The sequence below is a fragment of the Sceloporus occidentalis genome, unplaced genomic scaffold, assembly GCF_023333645.1.
Source record: "Sceloporus occidentalis isolate IW3139 unplaced genomic scaffold, rSceOcc1.0.p SCAF_10, whole genome shotgun sequence".
Classification (NCBI taxonomy): domain Eukaryota; kingdom Metazoa; phylum Chordata; class Lepidosauria; order Squamata; family Phrynosomatidae; genus Sceloporus; species Sceloporus occidentalis.
In genome coordinates this window covers 3,385,707-3,413,442 of record NW_028316990.1, presented here as the reverse complement: position 1 = coordinate 3,413,442, position 27,736 = coordinate 3,385,707, and the positions used below count along the sequence as shown (strand labels likewise).

Sequence of the window (27,736 nt, the reverse complement as noted above, 5' to 3'; positions counted from 1 at the left end):
CAATATTTTCATTTGCAGGAGCTCTTGTAAGTCCTGGGGTTATCCCATAACACGGTTTTAGAAAAACAAAATCATTTGTGGCAGGTTTTCCACAGCAATTTTCTCCTGTCCAGTCTAAGCAGTGAACCAAGGAATTCAAGAATAAAAAACTAAGTAAGAAAGAAACCATCGGGTTGTTAAAGCATGTTTTCCAACACATGTAGCATTAATCTTTTTAAGCATTACCAGTTGATGGAAGCCATCATCTTTAGGCGTCAAATATGGAAGCCGGCTCTCTCCAAGTTCATCAAGGAGCTTCCGTTTCTAAAGATACAAAAATAAACATCGTACACTGAGTTATGCAAGAACCGCTGCAGAGCTGCAAGTCATTTGAACTTATATGTAACTGCTATTCTATTATTATTATTATTATTATTATTATTATTATTATTATTATAGTTTATTTCAAAAGCATTGTAAATGTAAATGTAAATATACCATCTACCATCTACCGCAGCTTCTATCTGGATATTTTTTAACATTTCTTTTTCTTTTCTTCCTTTTTTTTTTAAACACAGAAACTTTCAAAACATGCAATCTCCAAATGTTTCTTATCTTTCAGATGTGGTAGAATGTAACTCCCTTCATTTCCAGCCAGAATGGCCATTATATTAGAAGAACTCTTAACCTGAGAACCACATTCACGCATCACCTTTGATCTCAGATCCTTTCATCTTACAGAATTATAGCACTATGTTAATGCTTTAACAAACATGGCAACATCTTCTGCAATCCTGAGATGTGCAGTTTAGGTAGGGATATTTATATTTTATCAGCCAGACTCCTCTAGTGTCTCGCCAAACTACAAACCCCAGAATTCCACAGGTGCAGCCATGACAGTTAAAGCAGAATAATACCACTATAATTTTATAATGTGAAAGGGCCCCCAAACTCTATTTGCTTTAACTGCGATATACCCATTGGATCTTTCCATGACATTGTATTGTCATTGTTGTTGTGTACCTTCAAAACATTTCCAATTGATGGCAACCTTAAAGTAACCCTATCATGTCCAAGGTTACTCAGTAGGTTTCATGGCTAAATGGAAAATCGAACTCTGATCTCCAGAGTTGTGCAGTTGGCCCTCCTTATCCATGGATTTCTTATCCATGGATTCAAGCATCCATGGCTAGAAAATATTTTTTAAAAAAGTATAAATTCCAAATAGCAAAACTTCATTTTCCCTTTTATATAAGGGACACCATTTTGCTCTGCCATTATATTTAAAACAAAGCGTTTAGGATATGAGTGCTCAATCTGGCAAAGCTTCATTGGCAGGTTGTAAATCTTTCATTTGGTTAGCTAAAAATAAATTTTTATTTGGATCAGAAAAATACCTTAGGCTGTATCTGTCACAGAGCCAGAGGATAGCTTTTACTAGAGCTAGATTCGAGCAACTGAATTCCATAGTAAGAACAGGACAGTTTCAAAACATACCCATCATGAAAGAACATGTGTCTGTGGTGCCTCAGCCGTTGAGGACATTGTACATATCCTGCTTGACCGTTGTATTTACGACAAGGCGAGATCCCATTTCCCACAACCATTTTTGCTAAGAATGACCAACTGGGATCTTATTGTTAAATTGTACTATTTTCTTTCTGGAGACAATTTACATTTAGTGCTCTGTACTGCTAAATTTATTATAAATGTTGTTCACCTGAGAGATCAATTTATTACACAAAACGGGGTTCTGTGCCACAGTGATGAGTTTATTTAAATACTCCCATTGATTTCTCCCACTCCCCCAGTCTTAGTGTGTCTGCTTTATTATATACCTTATCTTGCAATTTATTAGATTTGTTTTTATTTAACTTTTATGCGTTTTTATCTCATTTACGTGTCTTAACTTCGTAGTTAATTTTATATGAGTTCAAGGAGTGGCTCAGTTTTATCCTTGTATGTATTTCATATTTCATTGATGATATGGTCAGTTGACTAATCAATAAACTTGTTGTTGTAACGGGACTTGAGCATCCACGGATTTTGTTCTCCATGGGGGATCCTGGAACCAAACCCCAGCATATAACAAGGTCCCACTGTGGTCCAATGCTCAAACCACTACACCACACTGGCATTTTACCTGTCCACAACACAGCACAACACATGGCCTTTGGTTGTACCTTGAAAAGGGGGTCAGATCTATATTATGCAAAAAAAAAAAAAAGCAAGAAGAAAGCAAAAACAAAACTTCCCATTTCTGATCTGGTCTTGACACAATTCTTTCCTCCTTACATCTCTGGTTTCGTTTCACATTCTTTTACTTATCTTTAATTTCTGTGTCATGTTACGGGACTAATGGATTTTAAAGCTTTACTCTACTTTGGGAAACGGCATTTCCCAGGCTGAGCTGTTTGCTCTGAAACCACCCAGTCTTTGGCCTGTGTGCTTCTTTCACACAGCCTCTGCCAGCTCAGAAACCACTAGAGAGAAAGAAAAATGTTGCCCCAAAAGCAGTCATTCCTCCGCACCAATCAACCTGGCCTTTGCCTCGTGCAGAACGAGAATTACACACAAAAAGAAAGCTTATCTGCTGTCATTTACATACCAACCAGACTTTCTCTTCAGTGGCAGAACTCAACATATCTTTGGAATTCAACCGGAACAATGTAAATGGTTGTATAAGAGAATGGGAAAACTGAATAAGGTGATAACAAGATAATTACCAAAGACTAGTAGAACAGACAGAAGGAACTGGAGGTCAGAATGAATAATAAATGGGATCCAAGCTAACATGGCCACACACTGTACAATCTGAAGTTACCATGTCAACAGAGGACAGCGGCACCAGTATGACTGTCCAGAGAAGGGCAGAAAAACTGGCACTGATGCCCGCTAGCCCCAGTCTAGATGGTTTGAGAATGAACAAGAATGGACTCTGCACGGCTGGGAATGTAATGCTAAAATGCACCCCAATTAGTCTCCTTTTGAAATGCTTGCCATATAAACGAAATACTGTAGATCCAAGATCCAGTGGTATACTTCTATATGCAAAAATATAGGACAGGTGACACCTGGCTTGACAATACATCATGTATAAATGGTCTAAATGTCTTTGCAGAACACAAGTTAAACAGAAGCCAAGGATGTGATACAGCGATCAAAAAGTCGATGCAATTCTAGGCTGCAACAACAGGAGTACAGTGTCCAGATTCGGGGAAGCAACAGGAGCACTCTGGTCTGTTTTGGTCTGACTTCATTGGGAATACTGCAACCATTTCTGGCATTGTATTTCAAGGAGGATATCAGTAAGGTGGAATACGTCCAGAAGAGGTTGACCAAGTTGTTAAAAGGTCTGGAAACCAAGCCTAATAAGAAACAAGGAGCTGGGTAACAGCTTGGAGAGGAGGAGACACAACAGCCAGCTTTACATATCTGAAAGGATGTCATGTACAAGACGGAACAAGCTTGTTTTCTAAAAGAGGTAATAAAAAGCTACATCACAGTTGCTAGTGATACCACTGCCCTTCCTCTGTCTTTCCAAAAGCATTTTGGGCCAATCCAGCCAACAGCTCAGTTTTTGAACAGAGACCAAGTAACATTGACTAATCCATCCCACACTTCCTTACCAACAGCTCCCTGATCCTAACTGGACTGACAACCCCTCCATTAAAATTTATAAAACAGACATGTAGCCTGATCTCGTTGAGTTTACAGTTTATACGGTCTTCCTCGGAGACGCATTATCGAACTGACATGGAGTCGCCGGTGAAGCCAAGTGGAATGTAACTTTAGATTAAGTTGGCAGGCAACACATTAGTCCACTGTGTGATTTCCAAGCTGCTGCAATGGTGGGTTTTAAAAGATATATACATACAATAAGAAAAGATATATTAACATTATTTATGGCATTAAACACATTGAAATGATTACTCTGGTTTTGCTAAGCTTGGAACAGAGCTTAGCAAAAGGCTACATTCCTGTTTGTATGATAAAAGGATGTTGGGCTGGTGGAGGAAATATTTCAAACACACAGGGGTGTATATATATATATATATATATATATATGCGCGCACTGACAATTTCTTTGTCAAATGTTAAGCTCTTGGCAAAAGCACGCAGCATTAAAATGCACTCTGGAGTGGAGGTAGTACCAGCTCACATTTGATTGTCAGATCTGACTAAGCGGAAGCTCTCCTGCTTGATGTGCAGACAAATACACACACAGCTGGGGGGTAGAACACACAACCCTTCTCATATACAGGGAGCTGTCACACACATGTCAAATGCATCAAGCTACTTGCAAATTCCTCCAAAACAAAACAAAAAGGGGAAAAATAAAAAGGAGGAGGTGGAGGAAAAGAAAGAAAAAAGAAAGTCAGGTTTGCCAACCAGTTCTTTTGGAGGGGTTGTTTTGCATTTCTAGGAACTGCAGCAAGTCAAGGCAACAGGTAAAGACAGGGATAGCAATGTGTGGAAATAAGGCATTAAAAGAAGCATTCTCTGAAGGGGCCTGGCACAGAGGTTGATGAAACGTCAGGAATAAACTCTTCTAGAACATGGCCACATAGTCCGAAAAACCCACAAAAGTCAAAAGAAGGTTTGTTGTTTAAAGCAGAGCCTAAATAATTTAAAGTTACCAGATCCTGTCTGATCTTGGAAGTCAAGCAGGGCCAAGCCCTGGTTAGTACTTAGGTGGGAAAATGCCAATGAATAGCAGGTGCTGTAGGCTATATTTCAGAAGAAGGAGCTGAAAAAACACTTCTGAGTATTTCTTTCCTTAAAAAACCCTATGAAATTAATGGGTCACCATAGGATGACAGGTAACGTGAAGGCAGGCATGCACACGCACATACTTTTGTAAATGCTTTTGTTCTTTTTACTTATTTAGATCAGAAGTAAGATTGCTTTGGCCCTGATTTGATGAACCACTGCTGCCATAATTCTTCACATTTGGCCAGGTTGGCCTGGGCTAGTAGGAACTGGGAGTTCAACAGCATCTAGAGGGCAATAGGTCCATAGCCAATGAAAGCATACACTGAATCTTTCCACAATCCATAATCTCTCCTTAATAAAGCACAACTGTCAGAAATGTAGTCAAGATGAATGGATAATTTAATGCTTAAAAATAAGAACAACAACCTCAGGAGAGCCTGCTATGGGGCAAAAATCTAGAAATGTGCATTTTACTCCTGGGCTAGAAGTTCTGCTGGCAGATGAATGTACCCTTTCATTCCTGCCTCCAAAGTGTCAAGGCTACATACACAACATAGATGTGAAATATACCACACCAGCTTCTAAAAAGGGTGAGCATTCCCTCTTCACCTGTGTAAATATGACCATTAATGGGAAAGGGGGGGGGGGAATCTGCTCCAGACATCCTCAAATGGCCATTCTCAATCTCAATTTGAAAAGTTACTTTTACAAGGAGATCTCTTGATGCTATTGTTTCCAAGCAGTATGAAGGGTACAATTGCAATTTTTAAAATACTGAATTCCAGAGGTTATTGGAAGTCAAGGTGACTTGTTTGTCTCTTCGACACTCAGAACAAAGTACAAGGAACATTAGAAACATGTTTAACTCCTCCTCTACCGTTTAATAAGGCCACATCCCATACCTGATATAAAAGTTACAGTTATTTTACAGAATTAACCAAATTAACCCTTCTTAAATTACAACAATGAAGCAATTCATCTATAACTTTGTTAATGCAAAAAAGAAATTAACTCCAAAAAGCAGATATTTTAACAAGTAACTTACAAGCTCTGCAAAGAGATCCATAATAACAACACAAATAGTAGCTACCACCCCAGAGGACAGGACCAAAATTCAAAATGACCTGAATAGACCAGAAAAGTGGTTCAAAGCTAACAAAATGAAATTCAACATGGAGAAATGTAAAGTACTGCACTTAGAATGGAAAAATGAAATGCACAGATATAGGATGGGGGACACCTGGCTGAATGAAACTACATGTGAAAGGGATCTGGGAGTCCAAATAGAACATGAGTTGAATATGAGTCAACAGTGGGATGCTGCAGCCAAAAATGCCAATGCAATTTTAGGCTGCATCAATAGAAGTATAGTGTCTAGATCAAGAGAAGTAACAGTGCCACTCTATTCTGCCTTGGTCAGGCCCCACCTGGAATATTGTGTCCAGTTCTGGGCACCACAATTCAACAAGGATGTTGAGAAACTGGAGCCATGTGTCCAAAGGAGGGCGACCAAAATGGTGAAGGGTCTGGAAATCATGAAGCCCTATGAGGAACAACTAAGGGAGCTGGGGATGTTTAGCCTGGAGAAGAGAAGGTTAAGAGGTGATATGATAGTCCTGTTTAAATATTTGAAGGGATGTCATATTGAGGAGAGAGCAAGCTTGTTTTCTGCTGTTCCAGAGAACAGGACCCAGAATAATGGATGCAAGCAACAGGAAAAGAGATTCCACCTCAACATTAGGAGGAGCTGTTCAAGAATGGAACACACTCTTTCTTCGGAGTGTGGTGGAGTCTCCTTCCTTAGAGGTCTTTAAAGAGAGGCTGGATGGTCATCTGTCAGGGATGCTTTGATTGTGATTTCCTGCATGGCTGGGGGTTAGACTGGATGGCCCTTGTTGTCTCTTCTAACTCTATGATTCTATGAGGAGCATTGGTGGAAAGTAAATCTGTGCTAGGTCCTTATGCTGTTCACCCCAGGTGCAGCTCCATCCCCTAGCTTATGACTGGCTATAGGGTAACATGCGACATTGTTCTACTAGTCTTGAGGGTACAGGGAAGGAGAACCGCCTGCAACCAGGACAACTGTTTCTCCTTCTTCCTTGGGTGTACAAGGGTAGCCCAGTTATGGCTGGGCAAAACCCAGTAACAATTTAGTGGCCTAGAACTGTCCGATTAACAATGGGTAACCAGCAGCAAGCTGTTGCATAAGAAAGTATTGGATATCTCCTTGTACAATATTCTAATATCAGGCAGGTTATAACTAGGGGGATGAGGACTCAGAAGATGAAGAGGCTGGGTTTGAGTCCCAGGTGGAGGGGGAACCTGAAGCTGAGCCGGGTCCTAGCTTTGCTCTGCCAGCTCAAGCAGAGCCTCTTCTGTGTCAGGAAACTCTGCAGCCCAGCCTTCCACCAGCAGAGATTCCAGACACAGAAGACATGGACAAGCAGGACAACGAAGTATTTACCTTTAGACAGAGAAGGTCTGCAAAGGCATTCTTTTGCCAGTCCAGGAGGCTTTATGAGAAACACTCAGCAATCAGGAAGCACCTGTGATTAGGAACTGGGTAATATAAACAGGCGCAAGCCACTGAGCTGCTTTGTCAGAGATTATCTAATTTCCCTGTTGAAAGCATGTTTCTCTGACTCCCTTGGACTTTGTGGCCTGAAACCTTGTCTTTTGGACTACTGACTGACCTGGACCCTCTGGATCTCAGAATTGCCTTGCTAAACCTGCCTTTCTGGAACCCTGAACCCTTGGATTGTTTGACCCTTCTTTATTGGACATTGAACTGGCACTTGGCTACTGCACTTTATTTCTTGCATTTCTAAAGACCCTTAGTTTTGCTAGGCTGTTTTGAGCCATTATCAGCAGTTTCAGCAGCTTTCCTGGACAGTAAGCCACCAACAAGAATCTGGTCAATATTTTAAGTTATGTAGAATCTTTCTTCAGGAACTGGGAGTAGCTTTTTGTCAAGTATACACTAACCTAAGGTTGGTACGGGGGGGAAAGACAGGGTTCTTCCCATGCCATCTGATGGTCAACTTTCCATCTGGCTCATCTTCATCTACATTTAGGTGTAATTTTCAAGATCATCTAGCCTAGAATTTATTTCTAGGTTTATTCTTAAATAAAACAGGGCTGTGATTCTAAACCACCTTGTGCCTTTGCCTGCCTTTGTGAGGTCTGTGCAAAACAGGTATACAGGTATATTGTTGCCGAATCACAGTCTCCATGGTTGACTAGCAGTGAAGCTCCTCAACAATCTCAAGAATATTAAGCAAATGTTTTGGGTAGAGAACGTTGCATTCAAATGTTATTTACCTTCACACCCAAGAGTTCCCAAATGTTAACAAGCTTGCATTTTGCACTGATGGCTTCTTGGCACAACAAGCGATTACTGTAATGAACTTCATGTGTAATTTTGTCACTTTGTGTTTGATGTCGTTGCAGTGTGTGTATTTTGTGTCCTCCTAGTTTACCCTCTCTGTTCTGTAACTATTGAAAATGTACTTGCACTGGCTTGTCTGATGCAAAGTCAATCATGCTAATAGCAACATAACTAGTCTGCATATTGAGATTCACCGAAGCTTGCAGGCTAAATACACCACCAATTGAGTCTTCTTACAATGGTGTATAAATGCCAATCTAGATGCTAATGTGACTTTAGTGCAATCTTTTTTTAAAAAGCCACCACCAGCAACCCTCTATTGAGAGTGACTTGGGGCAATACAGACCAACACTTTGTGCCGGCCTGACCACATACTAGGGCTGAACTAGGACAGAGCATTCACATGCTCCAAGCACTAGTTCTGCCGCACATGCACCATTATGGCGTGTGCCATAATGATGCACATGCTGCGCGGTGCCCAAACAGAGAGCCCAATCATGCCATTAAGGACTAAGCCACAGAAAGTAATTTATTTTTAAAAATGCAAATGAATGTGTTTGTCGGGCCTCTTATAACTTACAGCCTCACCCACATTGATGCCCTTCAAATGTTTGGGACTTTCTAAGTCCCTATCAGTCCCAGCCAAGATAACCAGTTATCAGGAATACTGGAAAATCCAGTCCAAAATACAAAGGTGGGCATCAGCCTAGGGAAAGCTAACCTATTGTATCTTGAGGGAGGGCATCTCTAACCAGCTGGAACCCTGTGTAAAAGTACTCCTAGAAAATGATGATATACTTCATTGTTGCCAGTACTACTGGTTCCATCAATATCTAAGATACTCTGATTGCTAAGTCTAGAGGAGCCTAGTGGAGAGCAATATATCTGGAAACCAAAGAGTTAAAATGAAAGGTAAAACTGTTTAGGGAATCTCCAGTTGGTCAATTGTAAATGAACTTCCTGAGTGTATAGTCACTGGATTCATGGGGAAACATCACTGATTTCCCCTGCTTTAGTGATATTCTCATCATTTGGCAGACAAGATGCTATGAAGCCTACAAGAATCAGTCTTTAAAGTGGAGCCACACTTACACAACACACTTACCATCTAAAGGTACAGCTTGGCTTTGTGTGGTACATTTCACTTTCCCTCCTCTCATACAACAAGTAGCTCACTTTCTGGTTTCCACCAAGATACACAGAGTAAGAGAGAGGCTAATCATGCATATGAACAATTTGCTTGGCCAATGCAACTGCGTTAATTTATGCATTACAGCACCTCTGCTACAATTGAAAAATGGCTTCATTAGCGCCATCCTTTCACAGAATCATACCTCCGTAATGCTAAAGGTCCCCTAATTGCTGTTTTTAAACGAAAGGGGAATGTTGTTTTAACACACGTACTGCACACATTCACAACAGTAGCCACTAATGAAATGAGATGGTCAGTCTTCTAGCCAAGGAAATCAAACAATCTGTTACATTTGGTTTAGCTCATGAAACAATTATAATAGGAAGCTTAAAATGATAAATCATTCAGACATGGCCTCTCTTTGCTGGGTACAGGATCTCTTATCTTGGCAAAGAATACCCAATCCAATTAATTTCTGCCATAACTGTGAGCACCTCTGGACTGTCACCTATGTTCAGGTTCAGCACCTGGTGCCCATAGCCAAATCTTTCCCTGACCCACACTTCTTTATATTCAATGGTGTGATCGAACAAATGTTTCAGGGCTCTCAGTCACCAGGAGGGGCATATCCTGACATGACACATATACACATACACACCCAAACTTTGTGTACTGTGATGCTGTCAAGAGAGAAATGCTCCTAGTGAAAAGAGAGCTATAGATCTTTCTCCCCTTACCGTTCCCAAGGGTTGATAGTACTGCATACCTAGCAACCCACATAACATAAACTAAGGAAAGGAAAAAAGTTTGCCATGTCACCGGTTCTTAGCTAATGTAGAATGAACATGGTAGGTGGTGCCTTAGGGTTGCTGTCTTCAAGATCCCAGTCTCTGCTATGCTTCTATGCATAACTGCCCCTCCAATCAGCCCTGCAAGGCCCTGGTCCTGGTCCTAAGAAGGGTTCTTCCAATGAGGCAGTGCTAGCAAAAGTAGTTGGGCACAGCATATTTGGGCTTCCAATTGAGAGTTCTGTTTTTGGAAGTGATCTTGTCTCCTGATGACATACGCATTTCCCCTATCACAAGCATTATAGTTATCCAATGTAAAGAAATAGTTTTATTAAACTATTTCTATCCCACCCTTCATCAAAACATTTCAGGGTGGTGGGTGAAAAAAAATCAGTGCAAACAAGTTAAAACAGTTTAAAGCAATACAATAACTGAAGTAGTCTAAAGATACGTTAAATATAACTGACAAGTTAAAACAGGCTTAAAAGATTAAAAGAGAAAATATGGACATGGACATACTCACAACATGAATGAAAAATGAATCCTCGAAAGATACTACAACGGATTGGAATTGTGTAAAAGAATTTGGTAAAAAAAACAAGGATGGATCTTTAATGTAATATAATTAGTTAAAATGTAACTAACTAGTAGAACATGGGAAATCTCATATCATATAGTAATACAAACAATTCATAGAAATGAAGATTGGAATCTTGATTTTTCCCCCCCATAACAGTTTATTTATAGTTTATTAAAGGATATATAAATCTATATTTGTTATTATCACCATAAAACTGATACTACTATACAGAATTCATTATTATCGGTAAAATAAGAATCTAGGGATATAGGAAACATTTCATAGAGAAAGATGATGTAATGAAGATAGGAAGTACATGGATAGAAAATGATAATACGTATATTAGAAGAATCTTCTGATTTTTGTAATTATGTTTGTTATATGTTGAGGGTTTGTCTCTTTGTTATTTTTGTCACTTTGTTTGTTTTTCTGAAGTTTGTAAATCTTTTTTAAATTTTATGAATATTTTTTTTAAAAAAAACAGGCTTAAAAGATTAAAAGTGTTTTAAAACCATGTACATTAGCATGTTGAGATAAATCAAGGAGGCCCAAAGGCTTTAACGAACAGCGACATTTCTACTTGGCATCTAAATGAAATCAATGTTGGCGCCAATCAGGCCTCCATTGGGAGGGCATTCAATAACTGGGGTGCCATAGCTGAAAAGCTCCTCTCCCACATCCTCACACAGTGCATTGGCATTACTGGTGAGAAACTGAGGACAACCTTCCCAGCAGAGCTCAATCCTCAAGCAAGCACATATAGAAAAATTAGGCCCGGTGCAAACAGGCATTTTGCGGTGTCCTCGCCGCAAACTAGGGCTGGATGAGGCTGAGCATTTATATGCCCAGCAGCCCTAGTCCGCAAGGATGCCACCATCATGGTTTGCCGCCCGCCACACAGGCAGCGCCATGATGGCGTGAGGGTCATGCAGCTCCGAAGCAGTGCTGGCGGGAAGTGTCGCAATTGGGGTATGGACGCACCAATCGCACCCCTTCCAGGAAGCTTCTTTAGGCAGCTTCTTTTTGCTCCCAGGAAGGAGCACATCCTTGCCGCACCATTTGGTAGCTGCAGTAACTATGCGGGGCAAACATGGGTAGCATGGAGCTGCCTGTCTGTCGAGCCCTTTAGATAGTACTCCCTTCCCCAAATACTCATACTAAATACAAAAAGGCAAAGATCACCCAAAAAAATACCCTTCATCTATCATCATAAATCATCCAGCAAGTTCACAAATTCTAATCGGCACATTGGTATGTCTGGCACATGGATGAGAGCATTTAGCCTTTGAAATAATCTCACTCTTAAGCTTCGAGGGGGGGGGGGGGGGACAGAAGCAGGTGGGGACAGAACACTATGTGCCGATTGCATTCTGTCAAGTGAATTCTGACATACTGAAATTATTAAAGTGATTGAGCCTGGCTAAAAGATTAATGCTCAAAAGAAAGTTTACTTTTGGCAACAACAAAAGTGTGATGAGACCTTTCACTAATGTAAAACTATTCTAAACAGTCCCTCCACCGACAGTCAGAGTTCAGAGGTAGAGACGATTGAAAACAGGAGCCTGCTTCAAATCTTACTGATGTTACTTGAATTTGTCTTCCACTGACAGGGAAACAAAAAACCCTTGTTGGAAGGGAGCAAGAAACTAAGGAGAACAAAAACTAGTGAAAGATGAATCAGATTTTATTTTATTTTTTGCCATCACCTCATTATTATTATTAAGTAGTTTATGTACTCCCTTTCTGTGATGATGCGATTGCATCCTCCCGTGAGGCAAGAATCCATGCTGATGGCTTTTGTTGAGGAGTCAGAGTAAATGTGCCAAACAGCTACAGGCAGCTGAGCATTTCCAGAATACCTCTCAGACTCAATGGCAGTGGCACCATAGGTAACACTTGTTAGTACTGCACAGAAGGAGGTGCAGTGAACCCCTTTTGCATTTCTTTTACCATGAAAACTCTATGATGAGATAATACAAAATGAAACAAGAGATAGTGCCAGAAGATGAAACCCCTAGATCAGATGGCACTCAATGATTTATTGGGGTACAGCAGAAGACAACTATGAGTAGTGTGCCTATGAGCACCTCAACATTAGGAGGAACTTCCTGACAGTAAGGGGTGTTCGACAGTGGAACACACTCTTCCCTCGGAGTCTCCTTCCCTGGAGGTCTTTAAACAGAGGCTGGGTGGCCATCTGTTGGGGATGCTTTGATTGAGAGTTCCTGCATGGCAGAAGGGAGTTGGACTGGATGGCCCTTGTGGTTTCTTCCAACTCTGTGATTCTAATGATGTAATTGGACTCAAGCTGAAAGCATGTTTAGCTGTTGGCATGTTCATAAGAGAAGGTAAGTCCAAAGCCGCATGACACATATTATAGAAACATGAAATGTTAGAAGCATGAATCAGGGGAAGCTAGACATTGGGGCTAGACAGACACGTGGCTCAACGCCACTCCTTTTAGCCCCAGAAGCAGGCTGCGGCAACCAGACAGCATGGCCTGTGCATGGAGCAAAAAGAAGCCCCCAAAAGGAGTTTATTTTTGTGCTGTTGAAGGGATGCCATAACTGCTAAAGCATGGCGTTATGATGCCCTTTGTACACAGCACAAGATGGCACCCCAAGGAAGGAAGGAGGGCTTCGTGCTTGTGAACGCTCAGCCCTTCTTCACCCCTAGAACACAGTCACAAAGTGCCAGTCTGTACTGCTTCATAGTAAAACAAGAAATGAAGTGCATAAATACTGTAATATTTGGGGTGGGCGAAATAAAGTGGAGAGGAATGGAATACTTTAAATCAGATAAGGCCAGATTATTGTCCATTCAGTTCAGTATTGTCCAATCTGACAATATCGTAGGAGACCTAAATTTGGTCTCCTACGATATTGTCAGATTGGACAATACTGAATTGAATGGACAATAATCTGGCCTATCATCATCTTCATCGGTGGCGGTGAGGTGCCTTCAAGTTATTTCTAACGGCAACCCTAAGGAAACCCTATCTTGGAGTTCTTCTGGCAAGGCTTGTTCAGAGCATGTCTGCTATTGCCTTCTTCTGCGACTGAGAGACTGTGATTTGTCCAAGATCAATCAGTGGATTTCCATGGCTGAACAGGATCCAAACCTTGGTCCTCCAGAACTCCTTGTTTTAAAAAAAAACAATCCTCAGAGTTATTTTTCCCCAATAGTCATGAAAAGATAGGCAATGAAAAAATCAACAGCACAGCACATCATTAACATCCATTGCAGATTTGCAGTCAATTCTGGAAAGCCTTACAGAATAAAGTTTTAATTGTTAGAGAAAAGAAATCAAGGAAGGAGCTGTCCTAGGAAGGGAGCTCCAATATTTGGGAGTAGCTTTCAAAAAGTCCCTCTCCTTTGTTCCTGTCAAATATTTCTGGGAAGGTAGTGGGACAAAAAGGAGGACCTCTCCAAACATTTTAGAACTAGAACAGGCTCCTTCAAGAGTCTAGACCCGAGCTGTAAAAACAGTGATCTGATAAAACAAGGCAGCTTCCTATGTTTTTGTAATCTGAGTTTTTCTTTCCCTGCATTTCCCTGTAAGCACTTTTTTGAGCTTCGGTCTGAAATGGTGTTTCATCTGTACCATTTATTACACAGCATGGGCAACAGGGTGGAGGAATGTTTTCTGAAAATCTAAATAATATTTAAATGATTTAAAATAAAATATTGCAGTTTTGTTTTTATTTTTATAATGAAGCTGAAAACATCCCTAAAATGTCACTGAAGCCCTTAAGAAAATAAATCATGCTCTGTAAATTCTTTGTGCATTTTAAAAGCCTCCTAATTGTTGCCAAGTGCAGTTTTGCAAAGTTGTCCTTGATGACCGCTCTAAAGATCATGCATTTGCACTAAGACCAGGTGCTAAGTGCTCATGCTGGTGCCCACACCATCGGCTAAAGAGAAGATCAATAAGTAGCCAGAGCATTAAATTCCACATACTGTAGCTGTCATGCCCATTACATAGTAGCTGAACATCTTCACAGGCAGTTACAAAATGGCTGCCTCTTGACATTTTATGCTGTGAAGCCAAATGTGAAATATCCCCAGTCTTCGCTTCCACCATGAGGAAAGATTGTGGGATGTCACAAATCTAGCTGTGGATGGATAAGTGCACAGTTTATAAAGTGGAGGGAGGGAGGGAGGGAAGATGCCATTTATTATTTATCTGCCACTGTTTCTTTTAATCTTGTAAAGGATCCCTTTTCTTACCAAACACTTGGTACATATATGACTGGTTCAAGGCTGACAGCAGCAATGGTTTCCTTTTATAAGAATACTCCAAGCATTTGTATGCCTTGCACAGTTCTCTCCCTACTCCTGTTTAGAAATTGGTAAAGTTACTTTTTTGGACCATGACTCCAAGAATAACCATAATACCCATACTATCCATAATATGGGGCATGCTTCCCTTAGCTCAATAATCCAACAAATTTACTTTTCCAGATTCTGGGTAAGATGTGCCCCAGCTTCATGCATCTTAAGAAGCAGGCTAGAGTCTATGAATGCTCACTGTGGCCCTAAAATTGAGATGTTGGTCCAGATGAGGCAGGAAACCTAAAGCATCATTATCAAGCCATGTTTGGAGAGAATAAAAATTATTAGAGGATATATGTCCGAATGTACCTTTATAATTTGCTAAGTTCCTGTTGATGATCATTAAGACTAGAGAGTGAATTAAGAAAAATTGGCCAGGGTACCAGCAATATATTATAAGCGCAATTCAATCATACATGATCAATAAGAGGGAGCCTAGCAAATGTATAGTTATATTTCTCCTAACATCATTTGATCTACATACATTTTTGCAAAAGTCTGATTGGCTAATGCAAAATAAACTTGTACTTACATTTGTAGTGCATTTCTTTCACCTACAGTCTATATTTCTGGGCCTGACTGTCCAGCTTGCATGGGCCATCTCCAGACAGGAGACAATGGTGTAAATTCTCCAGTCTGGGAGACTCTGCTTAGGATAAGAGGAAAAAGTTGAATACAAATCTCCAGCTCAATCAGTAAAGCATCAGCTTCCTACAATTTGTGAGGCTTAATTTATTAGCTGCTGCGAATCTATGTATTTGCTTAGTTAGCTTTTTCAGATGACTTGAAGGCATATACACGCAGAACAGAAAAGGTACTAGTTGCCTTCTGGTATTGGAAGCTAAGCAAGATAAGCTCTAATTGGTACTTGGATGGGAGACCGCCAACGAATACCTGTGCTGTAAGCTATAATCTAGAGGAAGAAATTGGCAAAACCACCCCTGAATATACCTTGCCTAAGAAAATCCTTTTTAAAAAATGCTATATGCTTTTCAGTCATTTCTGACTTACAGTGATGCTAAAGTGAACTTATCACAGGGTTTTCTTGGCAAGATTTGTTCAGTGAAGGGTTTACCTTTGCCTTCCTCTAAGACTGAGAGAGTGTGGCCTTATTCCCACTTACAAATAAATCGCTTCGCGGTCCGAATTGATGGATCGGTTCGGCAGCAGAGTGTGGTTCACACTACATTTGCCCCAATTGCATTTTCTTACTGTACAAACAAAATAAAATAACCCACTTGTGGTTCACATTGATGAATGAATCCATTCAATTTAAACTGTTTCCTGCAGGAATCTCTCAAAATAACTCACTTGTAGTTCACATTGGAAAATGAATTGGTTCAGTCTCGAGCGTTTTCAGCGGGGGGTTTTCTCTGTCCATCAATGCAATTGCATTTACGTACTTACGTATGAGGGTCAAAGGGCGAAATTAACTGGTTGTTAATTTCCACTTCCCCACCCGGTGACCCCTTATCACGTCATAGTACATCGATTCTGATCCGCATCTCGTTCACACTGACATTGAATCGATTCATGAATTTTATTCTTCAGATCGAATCTTGAAATCCATTCTGATCCACACCTAGTTCACATTTGCATGCAATTGATTTATCCAAAAAGACACAGAAAAAAATCAGCATCCAAAAGACATGAGTTAAATGGATCTAGTACATGGTCCCCCTCTCCAAATCGCTTCAGCAATTCAGTTCAAGTGCAAGCCAGGGTCATTTAAACCACTTCGAACTGATTTGCAAACCACTTTAAAACGTAGTGGGAATGAAGCCTGTGATGTATTCGAGGTCACCCAGTGGGTTTTCATGTCTGTGTGGAGATTTGAACCCTGGTCTCCAGAGTCATAGTCCAATTTCCAAACCACTACACCATGTTGGCTTCCTACGAATGTGTTATTATCACATAAGTACCTGTTTGTAGTTCACAGTATCTACTTTCTGTTACGGAAAATATTTTTTAAGAGGGAAATGTTTTCCCCATCAGAGTTGCCCTCCGTTCCTTTGGTCAAATAGTCCCCAAAGCAAAATATTGAAGTGCTTCAGAAGGTGAAAAGACAATGAAGCATTGATTTATTATGCAATGGGTAGAGAATTGCAAAGGCATGAGCTACAGAAGCCAAACTGAGACACATTCCACAAAACAAAGGAATCACTTTTCTTCATCAGCAGCAACTTGCTCAAAGAATACCTTTGTTGTTACACAACAACATAGACATTATTGCTTGCTTTGGCCCATCCAACATAGTAGAGGATTAAAGGGACAGGAAATGAAGATATCCTGAAAATCAAAATATTTTCATTTTTAGCCATTTTCTTCCATACTTGAAGGCAGACTGATTCACAGGTTCTCCCATCCCAAGGGCAGATAGTCAACTAAACACTGATTCCTTCATGGCATTGTTTAAAGCAGAAAAATGATGTACGCTACGATTTTGTAGGAAGAGCAGAAACCATTCACAAAATTCAAAACAACAACAACAAGCTTTAGGGAAAATCACAACTTTTTAAAACATTTCTAGCCTTACAACTATGGTATGCTTGAAAGTATGTGGACAAGGTCTACCAAAGTCTCAGAAGCTACAAAGGTCTTCTCCCATTCCTGGCCTCTAAAACCTAAATAAACAGATCACTGTTTCTTTCAGATTACATGTAAATGTATGTATGTATGTATGTATGTATTGTCTCAGACAATCACTACTTCACTCCCAACTCCTAGTTTGCTTGTTGTACATACAAGCCCAAAGGAGATCATCTGGGTAAGTGTAGTCCCAGATCCTTCTTCCAGGAAACACTTTTGGAAGATCTCAGATTAATTTAATAGCCATAGATCAATTTATTGGATTAGTCTACTGACCATGTCAAACAATTACAAACAATAAAACAGTACAGTTAGAAATACTACTAATAAATAATAGGATCTGGTGATTCAAAACAGATTGTTTCCTTGGTATGTAGAGAGATCTTGTAGCACTTTCAGTTAGTCTCAAAGGTGCTGCAAGATCTCTCTACATATTAATTCTACAGACTATAGCTGTATCTTTGAATTGTGTGCTTGGTGTTATATTGACCCAACAGGTCAGCGGATTTACTGCAAGTTGACTGTTTAGATTGGTCTAAGTTAAAAGAGAAACCACCTGGTTTGGTTGGCTAGATTTCAAGCCTAGGGTTGTGGAGACCAAGTGTAAGTTACCATCCCTCAATTTACCTATAGTCTTTGTTTTGAGAGGGGAGAGAATCCATGCAGGATGCCCTAAGCTCTTTCAGGGAAGGACAAAACCAAAGTTGTTGTTGTTGTTTTAGTATGTAAAGAGATCTTGTAGCACCTTTGAGACCAACCGAAAGAAAGAAGTTGTTTTGGTTGTTGTTACTCCAAATATAAGCCTTGTATTGCTCTGTCATCATCATTACTGCTATTGTCAATATCATGACACTGAGTAAAACATTTCGGTGTTACTCCATTTGCTCTGGATCCCTCTTGATTTGTGAAATTATAACACCGGTGGAGTACCCAGTGGCCCAGATTGTAAGTATTTATTTCTTGCTTTGTTTGAAGCAAGATAAAATCTACATTGGACATCTGTTCTCATACACAGCAAAATGGGTACGCTAAAATCTTCATAGCATCTCTTAGCCCAAATCACTTCCAAAAAAAATTCCCAATGCCATTGCTTGAGTAAAAGGAGAGCAGCGAGTCAAGTAGAATTATTCCCAACTTTGTATGAAGATGCAATTATGGTCATCATACAACACAGGCAAACAGATCTCTTCACTTGTGTGTGGAAAGCCTACCCAGACTTTCATTGTTCAACCTTCCTCAGTCTTTACAAATGTTGTGGCACATACTCAGAATTGTCCATGCAAGCAGGCGGCAGCTGAGAGCCTGAGCAAGCTAAAATCCTAGAGAAAGCAACACTTGTCTTAATTTCAGGAGATGGGCAACACAGAAAGGGGCTTTGAAGATGGCTACAGACTCATTTTAAAAAAAGTTAATTGAGGTCTCTTTTGCACTAGTTATAGTGCTTTGATTCTACTTTAATTGCCAGGCTTCATCCTGGGATTTGCAGTTTGATGCAGAATTAGCATTCCATTGCTGAGAATTCTAAGTCTGTGTGTGTTATGTGCCTTCAAGTTGTTTCTGATTCCTGACAACCCTAAGATGAATCTGTCATGGGGTTTTCTTGGCAAGATTTGTTCAGGGGAGGTTTGCCATTTCCTTCCCCTGAGGCTGAGAGTATGCGACTTGCCCAAGGTCATTCAGTGGGTCTCATGGCCAAGTGGGAATCGAATCCTGGTCTCCCGAGTTGTAGTCCAACACTCAAACCACTATGTCACACTGGCTCTGAATACCTCTCTCTAAATTGCAGCTCTCAGGATTCCACAGGATATTGTCATGGCAGTTCAAGTGGAATCATAGTGCTATAATGGTGTAGTGTAAAAGGTCCTCATATCTGACAGCAGGTTCCAGGGAATAGGTTTGGGATTTTCCCCAGACAAAACATGGACTGGGTTATGGTTCCATTCCACATCTTTTTAGCACCAGTCCCTTAAGTTAGAAGCAGTAAATCGTATCAGTACCTGCATCGAGTCCTTGCTCTAAATAGCTCCGAATGGCATACCTCACAGCAACCCTGTGATGGAAGTTTGGTGAGGCACTAGAGCTCTCTGGCAGAGAATCCTAAATACTTCATAAAACTGCAAATCCCAGTATTCCATAGGATAGTGCCACAGCAGTTAAAGCGGTATCAAAGTGCTGTAATTGTGTAAGTGTAAAAGTGACCCAAGTCCCCAAAACTGCAAGACAAGGAAATATATACACACACAATGAATGCTGCAAAGTGGAAATATATATCCCAGTCCTGAAGGAAAGAGTTAAGCATGGTCACTAAGATCACTGAAGAGTCTTCTAGAATCCCCAAACAGCTCCAAGATGGATAAATGGCTTTGCCAATGGCACTGGAGTAAAAACATTAACTGCTGGAGTTTTAATGATTTACTGCAAGTTAAGAAGAGATGAGCCTTAATTTAAACAACTCCTGCACTCCGAAAGTGGGTCCTTCATGGAAAGTGTTCTGACATAGTAATAAGACCCCAACAGCTACTGTTCTTTCTGTATCTGGTAAAATATTATTTCAGAGTCCCAAACCTAAAAATGCAGGAGGTATCCAATATCAACTAAAAGAAAGCAATTGTTAACTTCTGGTCAGTGGAAGAGCATGTACTTTGCATGCCAAAGGTCCCAGGTTAAATTCCCAGTGCTTTCAAGCAGGGCTCAGAAAGATGACTGTCTGAAACCCTGGTGACCTGTGGCATGTTAGCAGAGAGCAGAAACACTGGTCTCGCTCAGCATAAGGCAACTCTCTGTTTCCTAAAGCATCCCTTTTCCTTAAAGTGTGGGTGGGAAGTTAGTAAACTTTCAGATACTGTTGGACAGATATGGTTGGACAGCCCCGACTAGCATTATTTGCCGTTGTTGCTGTTGTTGTGTGACTTCAAGTCATTTCCGACTTACGGAAAGCCTAAGGCAAACCTTAGTGTGGCATAGTGGTCTGAGTATTGAATTACAACTCTGGAGAACAGGGTTCAGTTCCCAGCTTGGCCATGAAACCCACTGGATGATCTTGGGTTGTCACAGTCTCTCAGCCTCAGAGGATGGCACTGGCAACCTCCCTCTGAAGAAACCTACCCAGGAAGCCCCATGATAAGTTCACCTTAGTGTCACCGTTAAATTGGAAGCAACTTGAAGGCACACAACGACAAAAAAAGGCAAACCTATCGTGGTTTTCTTGGCACGTTTCTTCAAAGTGGGTTTGACATTGCCATCTTCTGAGGCCGAGAGAGTGTGACTTGTCCAAGGTCACTTAGTGGGTTTACATGGGATTCAAACCCTGGTCTCCAGAGTCCTAGTGCAATGCTCAGACCACACTGGTTCGCTCTCAACCAGCATATTTAAAGATAAAAAACAACGGCAGCTGGAGGAAGACAACATCTGGGGGGACGCTTCTACTTTAAAGCCATAATCTTCTACCTTTGGTCCTTCGGGGACTAAATTCACTTCCTAATCGCAATGGAGTAGATCTGTCAAATCAAGTGCAGAATGGTAAACTGAGATTTATATAAATTCATTTGATTCAATGGGTCACTTTTAATGGGAACAAGCAAGGGATTTTGAGCCTTTGACTCCCAGAATGCTCCACCAGCATGGTCAATGGTGAGGCATTCTGAGATGATGTCCAAACATATGGAGGGCCAAACTGTGTCTGCAGAACATCAAAGGAAGGGTCATTTATATAGTGGTAGTATTGTCTGATTATTTGTTAGCCATCTGATGCTAAAAGTAGAAGAATCTAAATGACAACTCATGTGGAATTTCATTATTAATAAACCCAAAGGTCAGATGATAATGCAAAAAAATCCATAGTGTACCCCAGGGGTCTTCTTCCAAATTAAATTGCCATCCATTTGCCTTTTGTTCTTTCGCAACCCCTCTTCACACATACACACACACACCACACACTGACCCACTGCTATTCATTTCTTTTCCCATCCTTCCCATCCGAGTTGAAAAATTAACTGCATTGTGTTTGCAAACCTTCGGCAACCTATTACACAAAAGCCGAACACTTGTTTGCATTAGGCGTCGCAAGGATCCAGGAAGCAGTTAATGTACACCCACTCAAAAACAATTGTGCGGAAAATAGCGGTGTCGTACAGGGCTTAGGTTTTGACCTGCTTAACTTTATTCACAGAATGCGCAATCCGTCACGTACAAAAACACAGAGGAAAAATGTGAGGCGTTGGTAAGTGCCCCTGTTAGAGAGAAATTCTGCTAATTATTACACCAAATAAGCATAGTTAACAGGCCAGAGCTGTGAGAAGGCCATGTTTCAGGGCATTAAATGGCTGCCTTGGATGGAGATGAATATATTACACTATGCCCTTTAACAATAAAACAATTTCCCTGACACCTAGAAACCAAAGCAGCTGGAACAGTAAAGAGGAACAGTTGAAGAATTCACTCCCTATGGCGAAGTTTTAGTGCCACCTAGCGATGCACACACAGATTTCCTCCTGATATAACCCAAGAAAGCTGAATTTCTAATTTAGTCAGCCAAGTATGCAACTGAGAAGCATCTCCACCATTACAGAGGCAACATCTGGGGGCGAACAGAGTGAAATGTGACATTGGCCTTTTGCCTCTGTGACCTGAGAACATAACAGGAATGTTTATGGGAATGTATTAACCTTGATCTTAACTCTTGCCATGATGAGAAATGTAAGAGCCATATTGAGGAGGGAACAAGCTTGTTTTCTGCTGCTCCAGAGAACAGGACTTGGAACAATGGGCGCAAGCTCCAGGAAAAGAGATTCCACCTTAACATTAGGAGGAACTTCCTGACAGTAAGAGCTGTTTGACAGTGGAATATGCTGCACTGGAGAGTGGTGGAGTCTCCTTCCTTGGAGGTCTTCAAACAGAGGCTGGATGGCCATCTGTCAGAGATGATTTGATGGAGGGTTCCTGCATGGCAGGGGGTTGGACTGGATGGCCCTTGCGGTCTCTTCCAACTCTACGATTCTATGATTCTAGCCTAGAATCACACAAAGCCAACAATAGATAGAATTCAAAGATATAGCTGTGTTAGTCTGTAGAATGGGTACGTAGAGAGATCTTGTGGCACGTTTGAAACTCACTGAAAGAAAGAAGTTGGCAGCAGGAGCTTTCATAGACTTCAGTCTACTTCCTTAGATGCATCACCAAATGCATCTGAAGTAGACTGAAGTCAATGAAATCTCACCCTGCCAATTTCTTTCATGTAGTCTCAAAGATGCTACAAGATCTCTCTGTCATCAATAGATAGATAGATGATGGATAGACAGACATAGATATTAGTGTTCTAAAAAGCTTTGGCTTTCTATCTTCTCATGCAGAGGTTTTGCTTACTCTCCCTGGAGCTATGAATGTCCCGAACAGGAATTCAATCACTGAAGTTTCTTCTCTGTGGAACTCAGTGTCCCATGATATGCCACACTCCATCTCTCTACATCTGTCTTTGCCAAATTAGTGATCTTCAGATAGTGTTGGACTATACTCCTATCATCCTTAGCCAGAGGACGTACAGGTAAAACTTTTGGTAGTTGTAGCCTGACACATCAAGGCTGAGTAGCTTGGGACCAGGATATGTTAAACACTAGGGCCTGTTACAGACTGCCAAAATAAAGCTGCTTCGGGTCTCTTTGGAGGTATACTATTTAAATGACGCATGCACCCTAAGAATCCAGAAGCTGCACCAAAAGCTGTATTCCAGTGCTTAGGAATGGAGTGTGGCTTTGGTGCGACCTCCAGACTCTTAGGACCCATGCATCATTTAAATAGCATACCTCCAAAGAGACCCGAAGCAGCTTTATTTTGGCAGTTTGTAACAGACTCAGGACATTCTTTATGAGCCTGTCCAAAACTTGAAATCATCAGTGCAGGTCCTGTTGCAGATCCCATCACCCTGGAAGATGAGTACAAATGATAGGGAGATAAAGCTCGACTGTAGAAATCTCTCTCAAGGAAAGGATTTTGAAATATTTGCATATACTGTACATACGGTAATGAGATATCTTAGAGATGGACTTTGTTGTGCACCTTCAAGTCGTTTCCAACTTATGGCAACCTTAAAGCAAAACTATCACAGGGTTTTCTGGGGCTGAGAGTATGTGACTCAGTGGGTATCTATGGCTGTACACGGAATTCAATCCTTGACCTCCAGAGTCATAGTCCAACACTCAAGCCACTACACTATGCTGGAGATGGGACCTAAGTCTAAACATGAAATCCATTTATGTTTTTCATACACCTTATACATATAGCCTGATGGCAATTTTATACATAATACATTAAATAATTTTGTGTGTGGAACAACGTTTGTGTACACTGAACCACCAGAAAGCAAAAGTGTCACTATCTCAGCCATCCATTAGGGACAGTTTTTGGACTTCCAAATAAAGGGGACTCAATCTGTATTTTTAGGGAGTTTTTAAAAGTCTGTTTTTATGTATGTATATAAAAGTGATCTTTATTCATGTCTTTATGTTGCTGTTGTTTTGCTATTGTTGTTGCACAAGAAACAACACCACACTGGGGTCCCTCAGGATCCCTGGTGACACAAATTCTTTAAACAAACGAACATTAAGTAGACCCAACGATGGCAAGATACAAACTGGGAAAAGAAGGAGCTGGGTAGCTCTTGTGCATTCCTTATTGTAACAAGAAAGATATAAGATTAATAATTGAGTTAAACCACAACATATTTGCAATATAATAGCAGCATGCATTGCAATTAATGTCAGGAAGACCAAACATTTTGTATCATCTCCATACTACATCAAAACATCAATTCTTCTTTACCAACACAATCTTTCGGCAAACAACTGCTTGTTATAGAAACAATCTGCACATCAGAAAGTTCTAAAACAGCACGTCCTAATACTAAATAGCTATGATTTTTCTCTTTTGATGTCAGTGGTAAAATACATTAAGAAAGAAAGAAAAAAAAACAGTTGAATGTCATTCTATCTGGGTATTAATAACTTGCTTTTAATTGCTTGACATGACAGATCATTAAATCCAAACAGGTTTATCACAGTAAGAAAACTTTATGCCTTAAGAAAAATTATAAAGAACAAGTCTCATTTACTTATCGTATTTATCTGGTACTTGTTTTTGATCAGTCAAAACTGTGTGGCATATTTATATGATAAATTTCCAGATTTGCATTATAACGGCTCAGTGTGCTATATATCCAATAAATTAATTTCCATTTCCAATAAAGTAATTCCTGAATCAAAAAGAACATTTTAAGTTAAACTCGCCCTGTGAAAAGATTACAATTGACTGATTCTTGTTAACAGGTTGCAGGGAATAGAATCATATGGTTTTCCACAAAAGGAGAAACAGGGCAGGGAAGGTTTACAGCAAAACATCTCACAACTAAGCTAGACTAGGGCTGCATCTGCACTGTAGAAATAATGCAGTATGACACCGCTTTAACTGGCATGGCTCAATGCAATGGAGACAAAAATGTGTAAAGGATTATTGTATTTTCGTTTCTGTTTTAGCTTGGAAATATGAATTAGATTGGGTCGTTGTTGTTGTTGTTGTTGTTGTGTGCCTTATTATTATTATTATTTTAACTTTTGGCAACCCTAAGCAGACCCTATCATAGGATTATTTGGCAAGTTGTCAGTATGGACGTCATCAGACAAGGGAAATTGGAAGTATAATCCAATGGCAATCCGAACGCAATCATGGGGTTTAACGTTATTGCGTGATAGACTACCACACGTAATTTTGGGCAATGGGAAGTCAGTCCGAACGCAATGATGGGTTTCACATTATTGCGTGAGACGTGATCACACACAATTTCGGGCAATGGCAAGCTATTTTCAGGTAATGAGAAGTCAGTTCAAATGCAATTCAAATTCACATAAATTCGTTGAACTAGCGAATTCACAGGAATGCGTTCTGGCCCCACTTTCTTTTCATTCGAAATTAAGAGAAATTCCTCCCATGTGATAAACTCCTCAGTCAATCAGTCAGTCAGACTGGATCTATTAGGCCTGAAATGTATCTTAAACCAAGTTTATTCAAAGGGGGTTAGCCATTGCCATCCTCTAAAGCTGAAAGTGTATGGCTTGCACAAGCTCACTTGGCAGGTTTTATGCTGGAGCAAGGAATCCAACCCTGATCTCCAGAGTCACAGTCCAATTCTCAAACCATGGTGGCGCTTCAGGTTGGTCCATATTTAAATGCAAAACAAAACAATAAAAAATTATCTCCATTCCTATGTTCAACAAATATTACCGCAGCAATTGCCCTGAAAATTCAGTGTGTTTCCCCTAACTCCATTAGCTTCTTCACTTTTACCTGGAAGTTCAGTAACTCTGATTCAAATTGCAAGTCCAATTCATCATACGTGCCAGAGCAGTGCTCCTCAGGCTTTGGTCCATTAGATATTAGGCTTTCCACCTCCTAGAGTTTTATCACTCTAGTGGGATCCCATGAGAAGATGGGAGTTAGAAGCGATTTAGGTTAAATTTGAATTTAAACAGAACTTGCAAATTTAGAAAGTTTATCACAGTTATTGCTGCTAAAACGAAATGACGCGAAGTTAATCTGCAGTTAAAGCGGAGGAAACCAGCAGCTTTTTAAAATCGGTTTGTTCCGAAAGTAAAAAGCTACTGGTTTCCTCTGCTTTAACTGCGGATTAACTTCATGTTATTTAACGTTATTTAACGTAAACTTAATAATTTTATGTATATCTTCCCAGACTATTTTAGCATTTTTACATTGCCACCACAGATGGTATAATGTACCCATTTTATCATCACATTTCCAACAATTATTTCCCCCTTGCTTTCTTATTTTTGCTAATTTGATTGGGGTTATATACCACCCATAGAAAACTTTGTGATAATTTTCTTTTTAATTACTACATTTTGCAAATAAGATTTCTACTTTGCAACAGCAAGCCCAGCCTTCTCATAAAATATTTCAAGAATATCCGAGGGCAAACAGAGAGAAAGCTTCATCTTTGTCTCAATATGCATACAATCTAATTTATTCATATCACTTTTTGCCTCCTTACGGACAGTCCATATTAGACTTAAAATGTCATTTAAAAATATAATATCCCAATTCCATTAAGTCTTTTTGATTGAGTATTCAGATCTAATGTCATTTCATTCCACCAAACAAGGAAAACGGTGTTCCCTCTCTAGCAGTATTTCCTATCGTAGTCTTTTCAACTTGAAACACACATATTTAAGGACCCCCTATTCCTTTCCACATGCAGAGAATAAATGAGCAATACACCTCTACATCTGAGGCTTCCTTCTTAAAGCCAGCTTATGGGTTTCTGTTGCCAATCAGTCCTCCTACATTTATACCACAGTTTTCAATGCGATTATTAACTTATCTTCTATCTTGAAGCTTTCCCAACACCAAAGGGCTCCTTTTAAGAGGCCTTCCTTCTTCTAACACACACAGTTCCCTAGCTATTCAAGAAAAGAAGCCTTACAGAAGCAGCCAACTCACTGTGTTTGGCTCTATTCAACTTGACAATATGCACACCGATTCTTTTCTCCTGTCAGGATGCTCCCTACACATGTAAATATTTAATGTTAATACCGTCCTTCACTCAGTGTTCATATTGTCTGATCAAGCATCTATTTCTGTCTTTTAGATACACTGGAGGATAGAGCACATTTTTCATGTCTCCTGCTCAGTCACACAGAGCAGAGGATTCTCCAAAGTTCTTCCGAAGTTCAATAATTTATTAAATGCTGTGTGCAAGGACTCCTCTTGTTTGCTGAGAAAACATAACTGGAGACTATGGAAAACAATGCAAAGATGTCCTGGTGACTGGGAAGTGGGGGTCATTGCTCTCAAAAAGGAACGCTCTGGTATTGTCCGCACAAAAAAAGGAGTCCATGCAATTGTTAGGTGCATCTTTAGTAAATTCAGTCACTGAATTACACTCAGTTGTTAAATGCCAAAGCTGCCTTTGGTTTGCATGAGGAGGGGTGGTCTGAGAATAAATAAACTGTTACGATGCTTCAAAAATTCCAAGCCCCTCATAATATTTTACCAGAATTAGACCTTGCTTAAAACATTGATCCGGTACTTATTACATAATAAACAATGTCAGATACCGAAAATGTTCCAATGCACTCAATACACAATAATTAGATTTTCAAAGTTTATTTTGGCATGTGTTTACGAAACAAAGTATTTAGGATTTCCCAATGACTTGCAGGTATTTA

The 27,736-nt window shown here is 40.2% G+C and overlaps 1 protein-coding gene across 7 annotated transcripts in view; it reads right to left on the bottom strand.

Moving 5' to 3' along the window:
- FTO (FTO alpha-ketoglutarate dependent dioxygenase) overlaps positions 1–27,736 on the bottom strand; it is a 265,259-nt gene that overhangs the window by 211,402 nt on the left and 26,121 nt on the right. For 6 of the 7 annotated variants that reach the window (XM_089540079.1, XM_089540077.1, XM_089540080.1 and 3 more), the window contains one exon: positions 226–303. In XM_089540079.1, the coding sequence (XP_089396205.1) occupies positions 226–303 (78 nt within the window). Of the gene's footprint in view, positions 1–225; positions 304–15,450; positions 15,524–27,736 lie in introns of those variants that run through there. The other variant, XM_089540084.1, reaches the window with a different exon arrangement.